The sequence below is a fragment of the Durio zibethinus genome, chromosome 4 (assembly GCF_047325235.1).
Source record: "Durio zibethinus cultivar Kanyao isolate XHJ-2024 chromosome 4, ASM4732523v1, whole genome shotgun sequence".
Lineage (NCBI taxonomy): Eukaryota > Viridiplantae > Streptophyta > Magnoliopsida > Malvales > Malvaceae > Durio > Durio zibethinus.
The window spans coordinates 12,655,626-12,672,131 of NC_143165.1; the positions used below are offsets into that span (position 1 = coordinate 12,655,626).

At 29.5% G+C, this 16,506-nt stretch overlaps 2 protein-coding genes across 4 annotated transcripts; one reads left to right on the forward strand and one right to left on the reverse strand.

The window, feature by feature from the left end:
* The first annotated feature begins 731 nt into the window (after positions 1-731).
* LOC111288009 (transcription factor bHLH123-like) lies at positions 732-3,580 on the forward strand. Of its 3 annotated transcripts, none has more exons than XM_089759668.1 (7): positions 732-1,337; positions 1,443-2,070; positions 2,161-2,268; positions 2,395-2,460; positions 2,573-2,632; positions 2,773-2,823; positions 2,911-3,580. In XM_089759668.1, the coding sequence occupies exons 1-7, from the start codon at positions 1,012-1,014 to the stop codon at positions 3,058-3,060; spliced, it is 1,389 nt and encodes a 462-aa protein (XP_089615794.1). In that variant the 5' UTR covers positions 732-1,011; the 3' UTR covers positions 3,061-3,580. The 3 variants fall into 3 exon arrangements, with proteins under 3 accessions (XP_089615794.1, XP_089615792.1, XP_022734481.2); XM_089759666.1 differs by having other exon boundaries at positions 738-1,337; positions 2,573-2,638; XM_022878746.2 differs by having other exon boundaries at positions 742-1,337; positions 2,164-2,268; positions 2,573-2,638.
* Positions 3,581-8,177: 4,597 nt separating this feature from the next.
* Positions 8,178-12,249, reverse strand: LOC111287741 (putative NAD(P)H dehydrogenase (quinone) FQR1-like 1). The gene is made up of 4 exons (XM_022878423.2): positions 12,105-12,249; positions 9,581-9,674; positions 8,697-8,959; positions 8,178-8,592 (listed from the first exon to the last, which is right to left on the reverse strand). Exons 1-4 carry the CDS (start codon positions 12,125-12,127, stop codon positions 8,361-8,363), a joined length of 612 nt encoding a protein of 203 aa, XP_022734158.2. The 5' UTR covers positions 12,128-12,249; the 3' UTR covers positions 8,178-8,360.
* Between the last annotated feature and the right edge of the window lie 4,257 nt (positions 12,250-16,506).

A 16,506-nucleotide genomic window follows, 5' to 3' on the forward strand; every position in this document is an offset into this window, starting at 1 on the left:
GTAGCCGTATATTTGATCGAGTTGGGTTTGCTCACTTATAGCCTATTGATTTTAGATTGAATTTTTGAGTATCAACACGTGACATACATATATTAAGTAATGTTATCCCACATCTATTAAATTTTTAGTTTCTTATTATCTTATAATCAAGCTAAATTTTTTTTTGTGACCATTACTTATAAATTAGTGTCATTTAAGATAACAAGTAACATAAATTCTTTGCCCCTAGGCCCAATCACATTTCCTGAATTTCTACTAAATTTTTTAATTTTTCTTGGTGCTATATTTGCAAAAATATAACAACTTAAAACTTATGGGTATCTTTAGCAAAAATTGTAGAGGGAATTAAAAATGTCTATATAAACATTATGATTATTATGTATCAAAATAATAAAATTAATTTAAAATTTTACTATATGTTATAAGATAATAGTAATATTTTAAAAAATTAGATGCTATTTTTGTTTAAAATCAAAATTTTGGTGTGTGATTGGTTGATAATTAGCTTAACATTCCTGTAGAAGCTATCTTTTTCATCAATTAATTGAGTTAAAACATCATGCATATACTTTTTTTTTAATAATAGTGACAAAAATATATTCCTCGATCAAAAGATTATAAAGTAATGAAATATGTATTAAAAAACAAAAAATATATATTAGAAAAAGACTATAACATATATAGTTTTAAAAAATCATTTAACTTTAACAGAAAGTTACAAAGCATCTAAAATATAAAAATATAAAAAAATTTCAATTTCAAAGTAACCTTTACTCTTGTCTTATCAGCCCCTGAAATACTTCTTCCTCTATAGTACTTGCAATTAAGCTGTTTCATCCTTTGGCTGATCTGTATATATATATACCTGAGATGCAGCAAATCGTTTTCTATCATTTTATGCAACCATAAAAACCCCCCAAACAAACCTTCCCACACCCAAAGAAATCGCAGTCAAATACATCAAACAAGTTCAGGACAGCAACTATAAGGCAGCAGCTGAGTTTTTTAGCCATGGCAGATGAGTTTAACACGGGAACAAACTGGTGGGATTCATCCAGGAGTACTAATAACCGGTTTGATGCCACAGCTGCAGGTTCTTCTGCTTCATCTTCCGGGCTAAATAATAGCTTGGGAAGCTTTGGATGGGGAGCTGAAATGGTTGATATCAAGGCAGCAGCAAGGTCTTCTATGGATTCTGTCTCTTCTGTTTCAGGTCGTTCAGTTGTTTTTCAGGATACGTCAAAGCTCCAAGGTGAACCTGATCATCCCCCTGGTGATTTACATATGATGGGGTTAGGGCTTTCTTCTCAAGCTATGGATTGGAACCAAGCTTTGCTGTAAGTAGTACTGATTCCTTTTGATTTGATTCTACTTTCCTTTATATTGCGAATATTCTTTGATATTAGAAGTTTTTTATTATAGTTTTGTCGTGTTTTTGACAGCCGTGGGGATAAGAGTGAGAGTAGTTTCCGTTCCATGTTTCAAGATCATAACTTGAATTCAAATGCAAACTATCAGCAAGAAACAGGTGGGATCGGCTCCTCTCAAGTTCAGTGGAGAGAGAAAATGTTTGCTGGGGTTGGAGGAGATGCTTCTGTCAATGAATTTAAGCAAATCAGCAGAGGTTTTTCTCTTGATCAGTCACAGTTTAGTCCCCATGGAAGTTCTAGTGATAGCAGTGTGACATGTCAGGGTTTGCCTTCTAGTTTCCAGATGGATTCAACAGCCTTCTATGGAAATCCTTCAACTATTTTACAAGGACTATTGGGATCAGAAAATCAGACACAGCAATCTTCTTATGAGAATCGTTCAATCAATTATCAATATGGAGCAGCTTCTGCAAGTTATGGAATGAACACTAATGAATTGTTGCCTAATTCTTGGTCTAAAGTCCCTCAATTTTTAAGAAGTTCACCTCCAAAACAACATCTCCATGGTCAGTTACATTTCTCCAATAATGCTCCTTTTTGGAATCCATCTGCAGCAGCTGCCATGACCGATGTTAGGCCTGGGTTTTTCCCATCATTGCAAACCCAATTTCCAACAGGAAATTTTGATGAAAAAACAAAGGTAAAAATATATTTTACCATACCAGTTTTCAATATTAGGGGTTGGAATATTTTGTATTAAAAGAATTTTCAATTTTGTTTCATATGTCAGCAGAATATATCCGAAGTTAGGGACTCAAGCACTGTGGCGAAGAAAAGTGAAAACGAATCCACATCTAAAAGGCCTCGAAATGAAACCCCATCAATGCCAGCTTTTAAGGTACAATCAGTTTGATAAAACTTTTAACAACAGGGATTTGATTTCTTTGTAACTTTCCCTTTTTTTTGGGTTTTTTGTTTCCCATTCAAAGGAAATAGATGAGAATTTCTATAGCTTTGATCATAGGTGAGAAAAGAGAAGATGGGGGACAGAATCACTGCACTCCAACAATTGGTTTCACCTTTCGGAAAAGTGAGTTTTCTGATCAACTTTTCTGTCTTTTTTACTTTACTTTCTTACTTCATAGATATCATTTTGATTCCAATTTCATGAAAACTCATGACTTTTCTTTTATTATATGTAGACTGATACAGCCTCAGTGCTCTCTGAAGCCTTTGATTGCATTAAATTCCTCCATGAACAAGTCAGTGTAAGTTCCATTAACATCAAGTAATTATTATCATAACAATAAAAATCCCTTGAACAGATTCAAACATAATATATTTGCAGTGTTCTGATAATTTTTTTTTATTTTTTCCTTTTCTCTTTTTTATATTCTATCAGGTTTTAAGTACCCCATACATGAAAAGTGGAGCTGCCATACAACAGCAGCAGGTACTAATACAATATTCTCTTTTTCTTGTTATATTTATAATATATTCATCATTCTGTTAATTCATGAAGCATTTTACATTGATGCAGAATGCTGAGAAGTCCAAGGACCCTGAAGGGCCTAAACAGGATCTTAGAAGCCGGGGTTTATGCCTGGTGCCGGTCTCTAGCACGTTCTCGGTGACACATGACTCGAATTTAGATTTCTGGACACCAACATTTGGAGGAACATTCAGGTAGAAAAGATAAGAAATGGTGTAAAAAAGGGCACAGACGGAAGTGGAACAGATTCTCAGCAACTAGTGTATATTCTTATCGGAAAAAAACCCTAGACAAGTTGTTGGAAGATAACAAGGATCAAACTGAAAGGAACAGAAAAAGAAAGAAGCCCACATTTAAATATCTAGTCCAGGATGGAAAAAAAAATTAAAGAAGAAAATGTGAAGACAGAATTGGGAGAAAGTGAAAGAATTGAAAAGGAAATGACTTTTCAAAGAAGAGGCTAAGAGGGCAATGAGCTAGGGCCAACATCAAGCAAAATGATAATGCAGGGATTTGGGCACTCTAGGGGACAATTGGGAAACATATTAATTTCTTTGTAATAATTGAAGAATAATTACTATGATGATTAGGGTATTGGGATAGGAATATTGAGTTGATTTGAATCCAAAGTTTAATTTAGTTAGTTTATTCCATCAATCTTAAGATGTGACACCTAACAAATATTAAAAGACGACATCTAATAAGTTTAGGATTCAAATCTCAACATCTACAATACTTTATCTTATTTCAAATTCTGATTTTTTTTTTTTTTTTGTAAAAAAGATAAACAGTTGATGTTAGGAAAAAGTTTCAAGATTAATTCACAAAAAAAAAATGTTGTAAAATTAGTAGCTGATCAGGTTAGTAGAAGGGAAAAAAATGAAGAAAAAAGAAGCTTTTATTATTATTATTTTTTTTTCTGTTGTAAACATTGTGAATAAAGATGGCACTACCTTTAACTGAAAAGAAAAAGAAATTGAAAAGAACAATTGAATTCTTGAGTTGAGAAAGAAGTGAGTGGGTGGGGATATGTCATTTGATTGGAAATCTCTTACTTTTGATTTTGTTTTTTGTTTGGAATATGTTAGTGGAAGTCAGAAGTTGGGCCTCTCCAGCTCCTCCTTTCAAGCTAAAAATTTCCTTTTTCTATTCTTTTTGAAAATTTATAATTTAATACTGTGATAGAATAAAAAATATATATTTATATAATTATTTAGAACATGCTTTTGTGCTATCCAAGTGAGTGCTCACATTGATGAGCTTCCATTGGAAGGGAAAGAAAAAGCCAAGCAAACTACCCCTATTTTTGAAATAATTAATGTTATAATTGCCTATAAGTTTTTTAATCCCTTCAATGGAGACCTTTAAAAAAAAAATCAAAGATAATTAATAATATATGTGCCCTTCATTAAAGTTTTATTAAGTTTAGTTGGAAAGAATAATTGTATTTATGAATACACTCATTTATTATTGAAAAATTTAAATAATAAAGAGGAAATTTTAATAATTATTTTTTGAAAAATATATATAGCTTCAATGACCTAAATATAAAACAAAAGTTTATGGGAAATTTTTCGAGATTTAAAACTCTATTTGGGAGAATGAGGAGAATGCTTTTAACTGTACTGAAAGATGCATTGAATTCCTTGACGAACATTCTCACCAAACTTTCTAATGGAGCGTAAGCGAGAAGCTAATATAATGCTGTTTATAAACTATTTGGAAATCATGTAGTAAAGATTTATCCTACCAGCAAAGCTAAATTGATTAGTTGCCACACCTTTGTAAAAAAAATTTAGAATTTGGTAATTATTGGGCTATGAATTGGGTGCATTTTGAATTCTATTATAGCTTGGGGAATAGCTTTAGGTTTCCTCATGATTAACAGAGCTAATTGAAGATTTCCATGAAAACCCTACCATTTCAGGAAAAAGGGGAAAGCTTGACATATATAACAAACATTATGAAGAACTTTATGAGATTCTACATTCTAATAATCCTTCTTTCTCTCACTTTCCTTTTCTTCAAAATAAAGCACAAAAGACACTAGAAAAGTTTTTTAAAAAAATTATAATCTCAAAAACCAATCAAATTGGTATATATTTCTTTACTCCTACTCTAGCACCTGCCTGGAACTTATGCACCCAGTGGCTGAAAAAAAGAGCTTTGTAACATATCTTCTACAGTGTTAGTGCTTTGGGATTAGTATTCTATGATGATCAAAATTTTTCTCAACTTTAGTGAAAAAAAATAATAATATGAATTTACCAAAATGAAAGCTTCAAGGGATTGATCATTGTTGTGCTGTGTGATAACCAAATATTTTCAGACTGACATTTTAATCTACATTTCTCATATCTCTAATAAATTTCTTTTTTTTTTTTTACTGAATTGTGCTATTTCTTTCTGTGTCATGCCAAAATGATGCCCATTTATGGTTGATGCCAGCATTTTGTTTCCGCTCACTGTCGAAAACAGCCCCAACGTTCGGCGTTGGCCTTCTAAAACCGAATGGGTTTCAGTTACATCGAGCGAAAGGAAAGAAAAAGGAAAGGAATGAAAATGAAAGGGGGCTCGATCGATTGCAGAAAGTGGGAACGAGAGCAGATGGAGGTCGCGCGTTTGGTCTGGGCGATTGTCTGAGCAGAAGGCGGCTCGATCGTTTTCATTCATTTGGGGACAATTTAGCGGCAATTGCTTTAGCAGCGTTTGTCTGAGCAAACGCCGCGAAATCTTGCTCAATAGTAGCGTTTATTTAAAAAAAATTGCCACTAAACAATATCGATACGGGGTGTTTTGTGTGTTTTAAAAATTATATTTTATATTTTATAGTGTATTAATTTATAAACACCTAACTTTTGATGCTTAATGGCATATTTTGTTATAAATATCGTTATCTAAATATTTAATAATTTTTTAAAAATAAATGTCGTATTTTAAAAAAAAAACATAAAATTTTGTGATATTTATTAATGAAACGCTGTCATTGAATGCTCATTTTCTTATAGAGTTAATTCTTTTATGAATATTTTTGGTCTAATAATATAATTATTGTTATAACGTGTAAATTTAAAAATTTAAACGTTAAATATAAAAATTATAAAGTCGTTATTAATATTTTTTAATTAAATTAAATTGATCATTTAAATATATATATATATAATTTAATGAAAGATTCTTTAAAAAAAATAAATTTTGATTTTTTAAACATAATTAGATTTAAAAATTAATTACATGTGAAAAAAATTTTAATATTCTAACAATATCTATAAATTGATATTAATTAATTTTATTTTATCTTATTTATGTTAAAAATATTTTTAAAATATTAAAATAATATAATTAAGTAAATGATTTAATAAAAAAATCATATTAAATTATAAAATTACTTAAAGTATGATTCTAAAACTCAAATAAAAAATTGTCAATGTAGGCAATCAATTGCTATGCTTATAGGAATCGGCTATCTAAATCTTTCAAGGTAAGCAGTCAATTGCCTTTGGCTAATAAAAGCAAAATATATATACTGTATAAATAAGTAGTCAATTATGAGATTAGGGCAATTGATTACTATGACTAAAAATTAAACCAGTCGGCTATCATTATTAGAATTCTTCTGAATTTTGAATTAGGATGTAACCATTAACCGTTAATAAAGAGAAGTCAACTACTTTGATGAAAGAACCATTTTGAAAAATGATAACAATTGATCACTCACATGTTGAATGCATTATACAAATTGAAAGGAGTCGATTGTTCTACTCTAAATAACGTTCTAAAAATTAAAATTACAAAAAGATAATCGACTGCATTTTAAGTGGACTCATTAAAGGTCAAAATTTCTAGTTTAATGATATCATAGTTAGAACTTTCTTTTCCGTTTATATCCTCTTGGACCCCTTGTAAGCTTGGACCCAAGCCTTTAAGGAGGCCAGGATCCTTTGTTTCTCAAGTATACTTGAGAAACCTAAGCATGTTCTGGTATTGTCTTCTATTATTTGCCCCTGCCTGCATTCGCTTTCTAGCCACATCATGTGGGAAAGTTGCATTACTTGAGATTGCACCAACAACTAATCTCATGTTTCTCAGTTGATTTGAATACGAAATTAGATGAAATAGAGAATAAGATATTTAAAGACTTGATGACTACCTTGAGCCCAATAAAAGAATAGAGGTAGGTGCCATTTGTACAAGAAAGAGAAGGAAGATGACAATGGTAAAAGAATGTATGTGGAGAAGGAACTAAATTTTTTTTTTATTAATACCATTAAATTGTTTTTTAGATTAACACCATTAAATTTTATAAATATAACATGACAATGACATGTCAAAAACATTATACATTGAAAAATAAGTTTGATACTATAATATTTTGAAAAATAAGATCTTAAACTACAATAGTTTGATAAAAAAAAAAAAAAAAACTCCTAGCAATGGGTATTTACTAGTAAAGCATGAACATATGTAAGCAAAAAAAAAAATTTAGGCTAAGCATGTTTTGTTAGTCTATGATTAAATGTATATTTTCAATTGTAAAAGTTCAAATTTTCATCTTACTATCATGTAAATGAATTAAATATAAATGAATTTATTATATTTGTAATCTATTTATTTAAATAATAATTTTAAATTTTTGTTTATGATTGTTTATTAAAATTAATAAATTAATATAAACAAATAGAATCTAAACTTATTTTCAAACCGTTCATTGACATTCTATTCGTTTATATCTTTAATTATAAATAAATCGAATATAAATAAATTTTATTATGTCGTAATTTTTTTATTTAATTAATAAATTTTAAAATATTATTTGTAATAATTTGTTATGTTTAATAAACTAATATAAACAAATAAAAATTGAATTTGGTCATGAATTATTAGTTGGGCATTATGTTTGTTTATGCCACTAATCCTCTAATATTTCCTCTAATCATTCTCAAGCAGAACGCACATGCTAGGTCGATATTAGGTTTAATTCACGAATTGGTAGATTTCTCCATTGGTTTGGCTCTTGTCAAAGCTCACCTGCCATTTAGAAAAGGGTCCCCAAAAGGGCATCCACTATTATTAGCCTGGCCTGGAAAGTGGGGAATAACATTGCGGTTCCAACTGAAGCTCTGAAACAAGCCTCAGTTACAGACAGTTTAGAAGCCTACAAGATCGTTTTCCTCCACAAAATTTGGAGGATACCGTGCAGTTCTTTCTGTCTATATTTAGGTTACAATTTCTTTTGTACCAAAAAAAAATTGCTCGGAGATTGAACAGAGCAAAGATCCAAATTACATTTAACTGTTGTGCCGGACAAGTAATAGTACAGATAAATGAGCAAACTTTACTATTAATCGAAACCAATGTAAGGTGAAACACACATACAACATATATCGAATACATGAAGAAGTATTGTTTTGCAAACTTGGAGAGTATAGGAAATTGAAATTTTAGAGAGGAGAGGGATAAATGTAACGATAAATGGGGATTTTTGTAGTGAATTGAAATCAGGGAGCTACCTTGAGTTTCTTCGCAATGCCAGCAATGTACTTCCCTTGGTGGAAAGCTTGTGCCAACTCAAGTTCAGATGGCATTCTTGATCCATCCCCAGCGTAGGTGCCTGCTCCGTAGGGACTTCCACCTTTCACTTGCTCCATCTCAAACATGCCAGCACCAAAGGTGTATCCAATGGGAACAAAAATCATACCATGGTGAACAAGCTGAGTGATTGCAGTCAACCTGTGATTATTCCAACAGATTCAGATGCAAGTTAGGTTTCCATTGTTGCATTATACGTTTTGGGCATTGTAAGTCTATTATATGATTGTGACATTGGAACTTACGCTGTAGTCTCTTGGCCGCCGCCTTGAGATCCAGTGCTATAGAAGATCCCAGCAGGTTTTCCTGCAAGTTGCTGATTTCTCCATAAACCTCCAGTTGCATCCAGAAAAGCTTTGAATTGAGCAGACATCATTCCAAATCTTGTTGGGAAGCCAAAAATAAACCCGTCAGCCTCAGCAAGATCACTGGGTGTAATAACCGGGACATTACTTTTTGGTGGTGCACTCATCTTTCCAAGAATCTCTTCTGATAGCGTCTCAGGGACCTGTACCACTTATATGCCACAGTTACTTCATTTAACCTATCAATTCTAAACATAATTGCTTATCTATATGAATTTGCAACAACTGGACTTTGCAAAACTTGCTTAAACAAATGAATGTCAGGGATGGCTTACTGTCATGCCAAGAAAGGCAACACAAAAATTAAGCATAAATGCAACAATTTCATTGATAAAGAAAAGTGGACCAAAAAAAACCGCAAGAAGTTCAAATAAGCATCTGACTAAGATTTTGTGCAAGGAAAAAGGTCAAGGGTTCTCAAATGGAGACATCAAAATATCTTCAAATTCGGAAAATCACTAAATAATTAAAAAAATAGATTGATGGAGGAAAATAGAAGCATTAGAAAAGGAGACTGTGCAAAATATATTCATTGCAACCAAGTATGAAACAGTTGAGACCAAGCATAGGTAATGACTTGTGATCAGACATCGAGTCAATATACCAACCTTGAAACTTTAGGACAACATGACCATTAAATTGCAGTCTACAATCTGTTTAAATTTTTCCTATCCATAAATAAAATGCTTGGTGCTTCTAGTTTGTCTATATTACTACAAAAAAAGCAGGTTACTCAACCACAGTAGCACAGTGCACATTCTTACCTGCCATAGTTTTGCTTCAACACCTTCAACAGATGCAGCCCCTTTCTTTATCTCCTCTGCAAGTTTTTCCACATGCCCATACATGGAATAGTATCTGTAACAGCAATGAGAATATTTGATCAAAAGGGTTAATTAAAAATGATTAAGCATAACTAAAGCTGACAGAAAAGAAAAGGATCATAAAGAAAATATTATTAAAAAAAGAACTTAATCAAGCTCAAGAATTAATCATAACTAAATCTAACGTATGTTTTTGGGTAATAAAAAGGAAGGTAACAATTTTTGCAGATTATCTAACTGATAATATCGGCTGCAATAGGTATGTGATACAACTTATATCACTCTCCTAATAGCTTTTTCCTCTCCACACCCACTTCTTCATGCTCTATCCTGGGCAACCTCCTCAGTAATGACACAACAAATTTTCCTAATATCAGAAAATTGTCTCTTATTACAACTCTCCTATAACAGATAACCTGACCATCCTTAATCATTCACCCAGCTTACCTCGACATCACTATTCATCTGTAACGCTACAGGGCTCTTCAGATGCGAGTGTTGACAAAAACTAGGAGTTGATAGCAAAATAAAAATATGACCCAACTAGTACCAAAAAAATGGATGAGTGCATGGTAAGTGTTTCGCAAAAGCATACACAGGTCTATAAACTGCATATAATCAACAGTAATTATAGTAAACCTCTAAGCCTACCAAATTTAAGTCCCATATATAGTACTTCAGGTAAACATGGCAAATGGTCTGAAATTTTATAGTTCAAAAAATGATCAGGTATGTTTAATTTCTTAAGAACTTGCTCTGGCCCCAAAGAAAATTTTATGGCTCCACTTGAGCCCCTGTTTAACCTTACTGTTTATTTAACTCTAGCAGAAATCACACTTATGAAGCAATCAAGTCACATACAAACAAGTAAAGGAGATGACAGCACCGACAGCACCGTCTGATATTAACTCAAACATACATGTAGGGAATAGTTGTGAGGAACATGCGTGATTCATCTAAAACTCATAAATATGTCAGTGAATAATAAACACCCTTCCCCCAAACTCGGCAACCAACCTCCAAATTAACATTCAACAAATAAAAGTTCCGCATACGGCTTAAAGGTCTTAGTTATCAAGTCATCTCAGGCAGTTGAACATAAACCCATTGTTAATGCACACACAATGTCATTTTTTATTCAGTTACGCCTAACAACAATAATAACAAACTAATCCTTATATCCCATAACTTTGGGGTTGGCTGCATAAGAGACCAAAAAAGAAAGCATGTTAGGTCGTTGTTTTGAATCTTCTTGTGCCACTCATTTCTACAAAAAACAACCTTTTCATCTACTTCCTTAACTCTCATATCATCTCTTATTACTTGTATCCATGTCTTTCGTGATCTATCTCTAAAAACCTTGGTCTCTCCTAAATCTAAAAGCTCAGTTATCCTAACTAGTTTATAAATATGCCGATACAGGTATGCATATTAAAAAAAAGACCCAAAAGCACATGAATTTCAAACACATATTTCCAACCAGAACGAACATAGCCGTTCTTAACAACCCCAATCAATATGCAACATGGAGTTCTTCAACAAATAACAAAAACTTAAATCTTTGTTTAATGATATTTACAAAAAGACTGAATCTTGTTAACAATTCAGGGTTTTCTGAATACAAAGCTGTTCTCAATAAGTTCATTTCCTTTCTTTTACTCTCTAATCAGTTCATATTTTCTTTTCCCATTTTTCTAATGTATCAATTCAACAGAAACAGAATAAGATTGAACACTACACTTTAAGCTAAAAATTAACCTTATTGATCATTCCTCAATAATAGCTAAATTGATCTCATTACAACAAAAATTAGATGAAAAAGAATCTGATACTACCGGCATCGAATTTCTACACTTAATTCTTAAAAAAAAAAAAAAAAATCAAAATCGATACTGCAAAACTTTCAGCATCCAACTGGAAATGAATTTTAACTCATATAATTAAAAATATCATTTTTTTTTCATCTCCTGAAATTCCAAGTATACGATAGGAACCTAATTTTTACTCCAATTATCGTAAAATTAATTAAAATTGCAAACTTTCTATTAATTTAAAAGGTAAAAAAAATACAAGAAAAAGAAACTCAATTCTGCAGAGCCAAATCAAAGCAATTTAACTGATTTTTCAAAAATTAATTGTAAAATTAATTGAAATTCCAAACTTTCTGTTAATTTAAAAGAAAAAATACAGAAAAAAACCCAATTCTGCAGAGCCAAATCAAAGCAATTTAACTGATTTTTCAAAATTTTAATCAAAGGGAAGCTAGAAAAGGGAAAAAAATCACAAATCAAACTCAAATTAAGTAAAATCAGTCAAAGATAAAAATCAACAGATTTTCACACCAAAAAAATCTAAAAAAAAAAAAGAGAGGGAAAGAGAATTATAGTACGTACACAACATACACTTTGGTTGCCCAAAAAAATCCAAAAAAAAAAAGAGAGGGAAAGAGAATTATAGTACATACACAATATACACTTTTGTTGCCATTGATGAATTCCAATGAAAATCACTAACTAATTTTTCTTTTTTTTAAACAAATGACGAATGAAGGGAAATGAGAGCTGAAAAGCTGTATTTATAGTTGCTCGGTGGGGATTAATTTAAAGCTTTTTTATTTAATTTCTAATTTTTTTTAATTAATTACTAATTTTGTGATTAATAAAAGCGGCGTCGTTCATAGTAGTTTTGACAATGAGATTGAAAAAAAATATTAATTAATGATGATTTGTTATTACGACGATCGTCATCACATGGTCATTTACACGTAAATAAAACAAAGTCAATTTTAAGCTTAAAAAGTTTCGAGTAGATTTAATAATTTAAAAATTAATATAATAATATAATAGACAATTATATAAAAAATATAAAAATATATTATTTAAAATTTTAATAAAATTATATATAAATTTAATAAAATAAAAAATATATATTTTACTTTTTATATTGACATAAATTATTATATTTAATTTTTATATAAAATATAATATAATTACACGAATTGTTTATATTTTACATAATATAAATATACAAATTACGATATATAATTTTGAATAAAACTCTCTTTTTAATTTAAAATTTTAAAAAAACTATATATTGCTACTTATTTAAAAATTAAATATTTAACTTTTCTCTTAATTTCTCTTAAGAAATTTGTTAGTCAATTTAATATTTTTTATTATTATTATTTTTTTAGTTTGAAATTTTTGTGTTTGGTAATCATCTTAAATTCGGCTAATGCGAAATTGAGTCAAATTAAATCTTATAAGAAAGTCAAACTCTTTTAATATTTATATTTTTTATTCATAAAATTCAAAATCAATAGATTATTTAATGGAAATCGAATTCTTCAACCACTCAAACAAATAGATATTAGTTGTGTTTGTGATGTTTGATTTAATAGTTTTAGGTGTATCCAATTTTTTTTTTTATAGTTGATGGGTTTTGATATGTTTTATAGTAAGTAATTCTATGATGTTAGTTAATATGTGAATTTGTTTGTTTTCAATTAGGGGTCAAAAATGTAAATATAAAACATATTATATCATTATTATTTCATATATAGGTTGAGTTTTTATATTTTATAAATAAAATTAATTAATTTTTAATTATATGTCAAATATATGAAAATCTTTTAATTTTGTTAATAAAATTTTATATATAGTTATTTTCTTAACTAAAGCTTAGGAAAAAAAATAATAACTGTTTCCCAAAGATGGAAAAAAAATTACCTCGTAATATTCTTACCAAAATAAAATTATTTGATTATAGAATTGATATAGAAAATGAAGAGTGTTGTTATGCCTAATTTTTATTTATATAATAAGTGGTCAAATTTATAATATTAACATCGAATTTTATGATTAATTATTTGATAATATTTATTAAAAATTTATTTTTTTTCATAATCTGATCAAAACATTTTTAAATTTTGTTTTAATCTTATCTTTTTCCCAAAGGATTTTAATAATGTATTCATTCACATTCATATAATCCATTTAAAATTTAATTTTTATAAAAATCAAACATAATTAATGAAAAATTATTTATTATCATTTGAAGTAACTCGTATAAATAAAATTAATAGTTTTTTGGTTAAATATATTTTTGTTTTCTTAAAAAATAAAAAAGAAATGGTAGTCAATTTCATAATTAAAAGATAGATGCTTAAGATTTAGCAATAAAGAATTTAAAAAACAATTATGTTTTAAGTATGTGGGGGACAAAGAGAAGGTGTTCTAAAGCATGTGGACAAATCCTGGACGTCACGTGGCGAAAATGGCGAAGGCAAAAGGAATAAAGTAAAATCAAGGCCGTTCGATTTTGATTTGTTTATTTATATTTTGGATATTTTAATTTTTAAAAGTATTAATGGAATTTGGGGTCCAATAAACTGGCAATCTGAATTTGCGAATCGAAATAATGGCTGCGTCAATAAGGGATGACGCCTCCTACGCTGCATGCTGATCCAAACAAATTGGGATTTGAATTCACAAATTTACCCCTATTCCCTAATGGAAATAAACTTTTTTTTAGTTTTTTTTCTTTTTTTTTTGTTATAGTCAACTTGCAGTCTTCAATTTTGAAGTTGATTTCAATATTATTAAATTAATAATAAATTAAAAAATTTTATTTATTGATAAATTTATTCTTGATAATTTATTTTTGATAATTAAAATTATAAAAATTAAATTATTATAAAATTAAAATTTTAATATTCTATTAATGTATTGATGTATATCATTATAATGATTAATTTGTAACCTAATTGAGGTGTCATAATAATTTTTACATGGTTCGAGATTTTATTTATGAAAAAAATCTAATAACAATAAATAAATAAATAAATTTATCAAAATAGTATTATATTTAATTTTTAATTTCTTTGTTTATTAGTGTAAATAATATTTTAAATTTCATTTGAATAGTCGGTGAGAAAATTTTTTTTTATTATAATATTACATCGCTTTAAGGTTGAATTTGTTTTCATCAACTATTCAAATAAAGCATTAATCATTTTGGGTTGCTTGAGAAAAATTTTGATACCTATAGGTTGAATTTGAATCCATAGATATGAAATGCTCTAAAGCAATTTCCCATTTGAAAGCTTAATTGCTGAGTTCAAAGGACATTGCAAAATTAAAAAAAAAAAAAAAGTACTTTTCACAAAAGGTTATAGCTTTTGTGCTTGATATGAAATCCACATCATAGTTTAACACCATTGAGAAGCCAAGTCACCTTTTTCGGTCAACAAAATCCAACTGCCTATCATCCACTTGATGCTACAGTTGTTGATTCATCCAGACTTTTGAAAGCAGAAATTTGATTTTTGTACATGACTTTTTATGATGATCTGTCACATTTTTTCCTGGTTCTTTTATGGTGTCCAAAAACAATCACAAACTTCATAAATACTGAGAAGAAAGCATGGAGTTTTGTCCCTTGAACTGACAGGAACCTCCCTATCAGAAATCATCATCCCTCAAAATTTTTCCCACCAAGAGTTAAAAGTCCAACCCAAGAATGGAAAATTGGCTTTTGCTTCAAGGATCCCTTACCCTGTCACTCTTCCATAATGTTTCAATCTTTTTTTTTTCACCTTGTTGGCTTGTTTACAAAGTTATAAAAATTTGAATCCAGAACTGAACCGGTTTATGCAATAACTCTTACATCAGCAAGTTTTAGATTCAAATCCTAACATTTATAATTTTTTTATTTTTTCTTGACATCTTTTGTACAAAGATATATAAAAAAATTGACAAACTTTCTCCCTTGCTTAACTATAAATTGATATTACCTATACAATTAAGACAAAGACAGATAAAAGGCAGAAGTTGACCTGTGGTGGCAACAAAAAATTGCATATTGCTGGATGCCTCAGGAAGTTCTAAAGCTGACCAGCACTTTCCTGTTATCAGCCACTTGTTTGGACCATCAACTTGTCTTTGTGTGGTTATATCAGGAATGATATCTAAAGAATGGGGAGGCTTGAACAAGTCCTGGAATCCAATTCCAGGATAAGGAATGAAAGCTGCAGTTCACCTTTATTATTATTTTTTTTCTTTGCATTCATTATAGGTGAAAATTTGAATGTTCAGCCTGGAAATGGTCAGCATCCATATCAAATTATAGCATTTGCAATCACATTCAGTCCTGTAACTCCTGTTCATGCAATTTTTGAAGTGATAAAAGTCCATATGTTCACATTCAAGGACGCAAATTGGTGAAGTGCAATAAAACCTCAAGTTTTTTAAGTGGACAATGTTATGCCTTTCACATTAACATGATAATTCTGTCATTTTTCTATCATAAAACTGTTGGAACTGAAATTTCTTGATCTGTCACTAAAATATTACTACTTTGGCACAGAAAATTTAGTTGTACATGATAGATTTTGAAGACTAAGTCTTAAGCAATTCCTAAGTTCTATAGAAGGCCTAGAAAATATGCGCAACATTTTTTTTTATATTTAAGTATATAGGTGTAAATGAATCAAATATGAATAAATTTTATTATATTCGTGATCTGTTCGTTTAATTAAAAAATTTTGAAATATTATTGGTGATTATTATTAAGTTTAATAAATAAACATAAATAAAAAAAAAGAAAACCAAGCTTTTTCACCAATTATTTATCGAAAATTCTATTTGTTTATACCCTAAATGTAAATAAACCAAACATAAATAAATTTTTCTTAATTTGTGATATATACTTTTAATTAACTAACCTTGAAATATATTTCATTATCGTTTGTTAATAAATGAATATAAATGAAAAAATGAATCTATTCACGAACGGTTTGTTTACACCCCCTATTCAAGCACTCAATTTTCAGCACCAGTTGTGTTTAGACTATACTATGAATGGGA

Coding starts and splice junctions, on each gene's coding strand:
- LOC111288009 (XM_089759666.1), top strand. CDS start 1,012: ATGGCAGATGAGTTTAACACGGGAACAAACTGGTGGGATTCATCCAGG. Junction 2,071..2,160: donor ATTTTGATGAAAAAACAAAG/GTAAAAATATAT, acceptor TTCATATGTCAG/CAGAATATATCCGAAGTTAG. Junction 2,824..2,910: donor CTGCCATACAACAGCAGCAG/GTACTAATACAA, acceptor ACATTGATGCAG/AATGCTGAGAAGTCCAAGGA.
- LOC111287741 (XM_022878423.2), bottom strand. CDS start 12,127: ATGGCAACAAAAGTGTATATTGT. Junction 9,675..12,104: donor GCAACAAAAGTGTATATTGT/GTATGTACTATA, acceptor TTGCTGTTACAG/ATACTATTCCATGTATGGGC. Junction 8,960..9,580: donor TTGAAGCAAAACTATGGCAG/GTAAGAATGTGC, acceptor TAAGTGGTACAG/GTCCCTGAGACGCTATCAGA.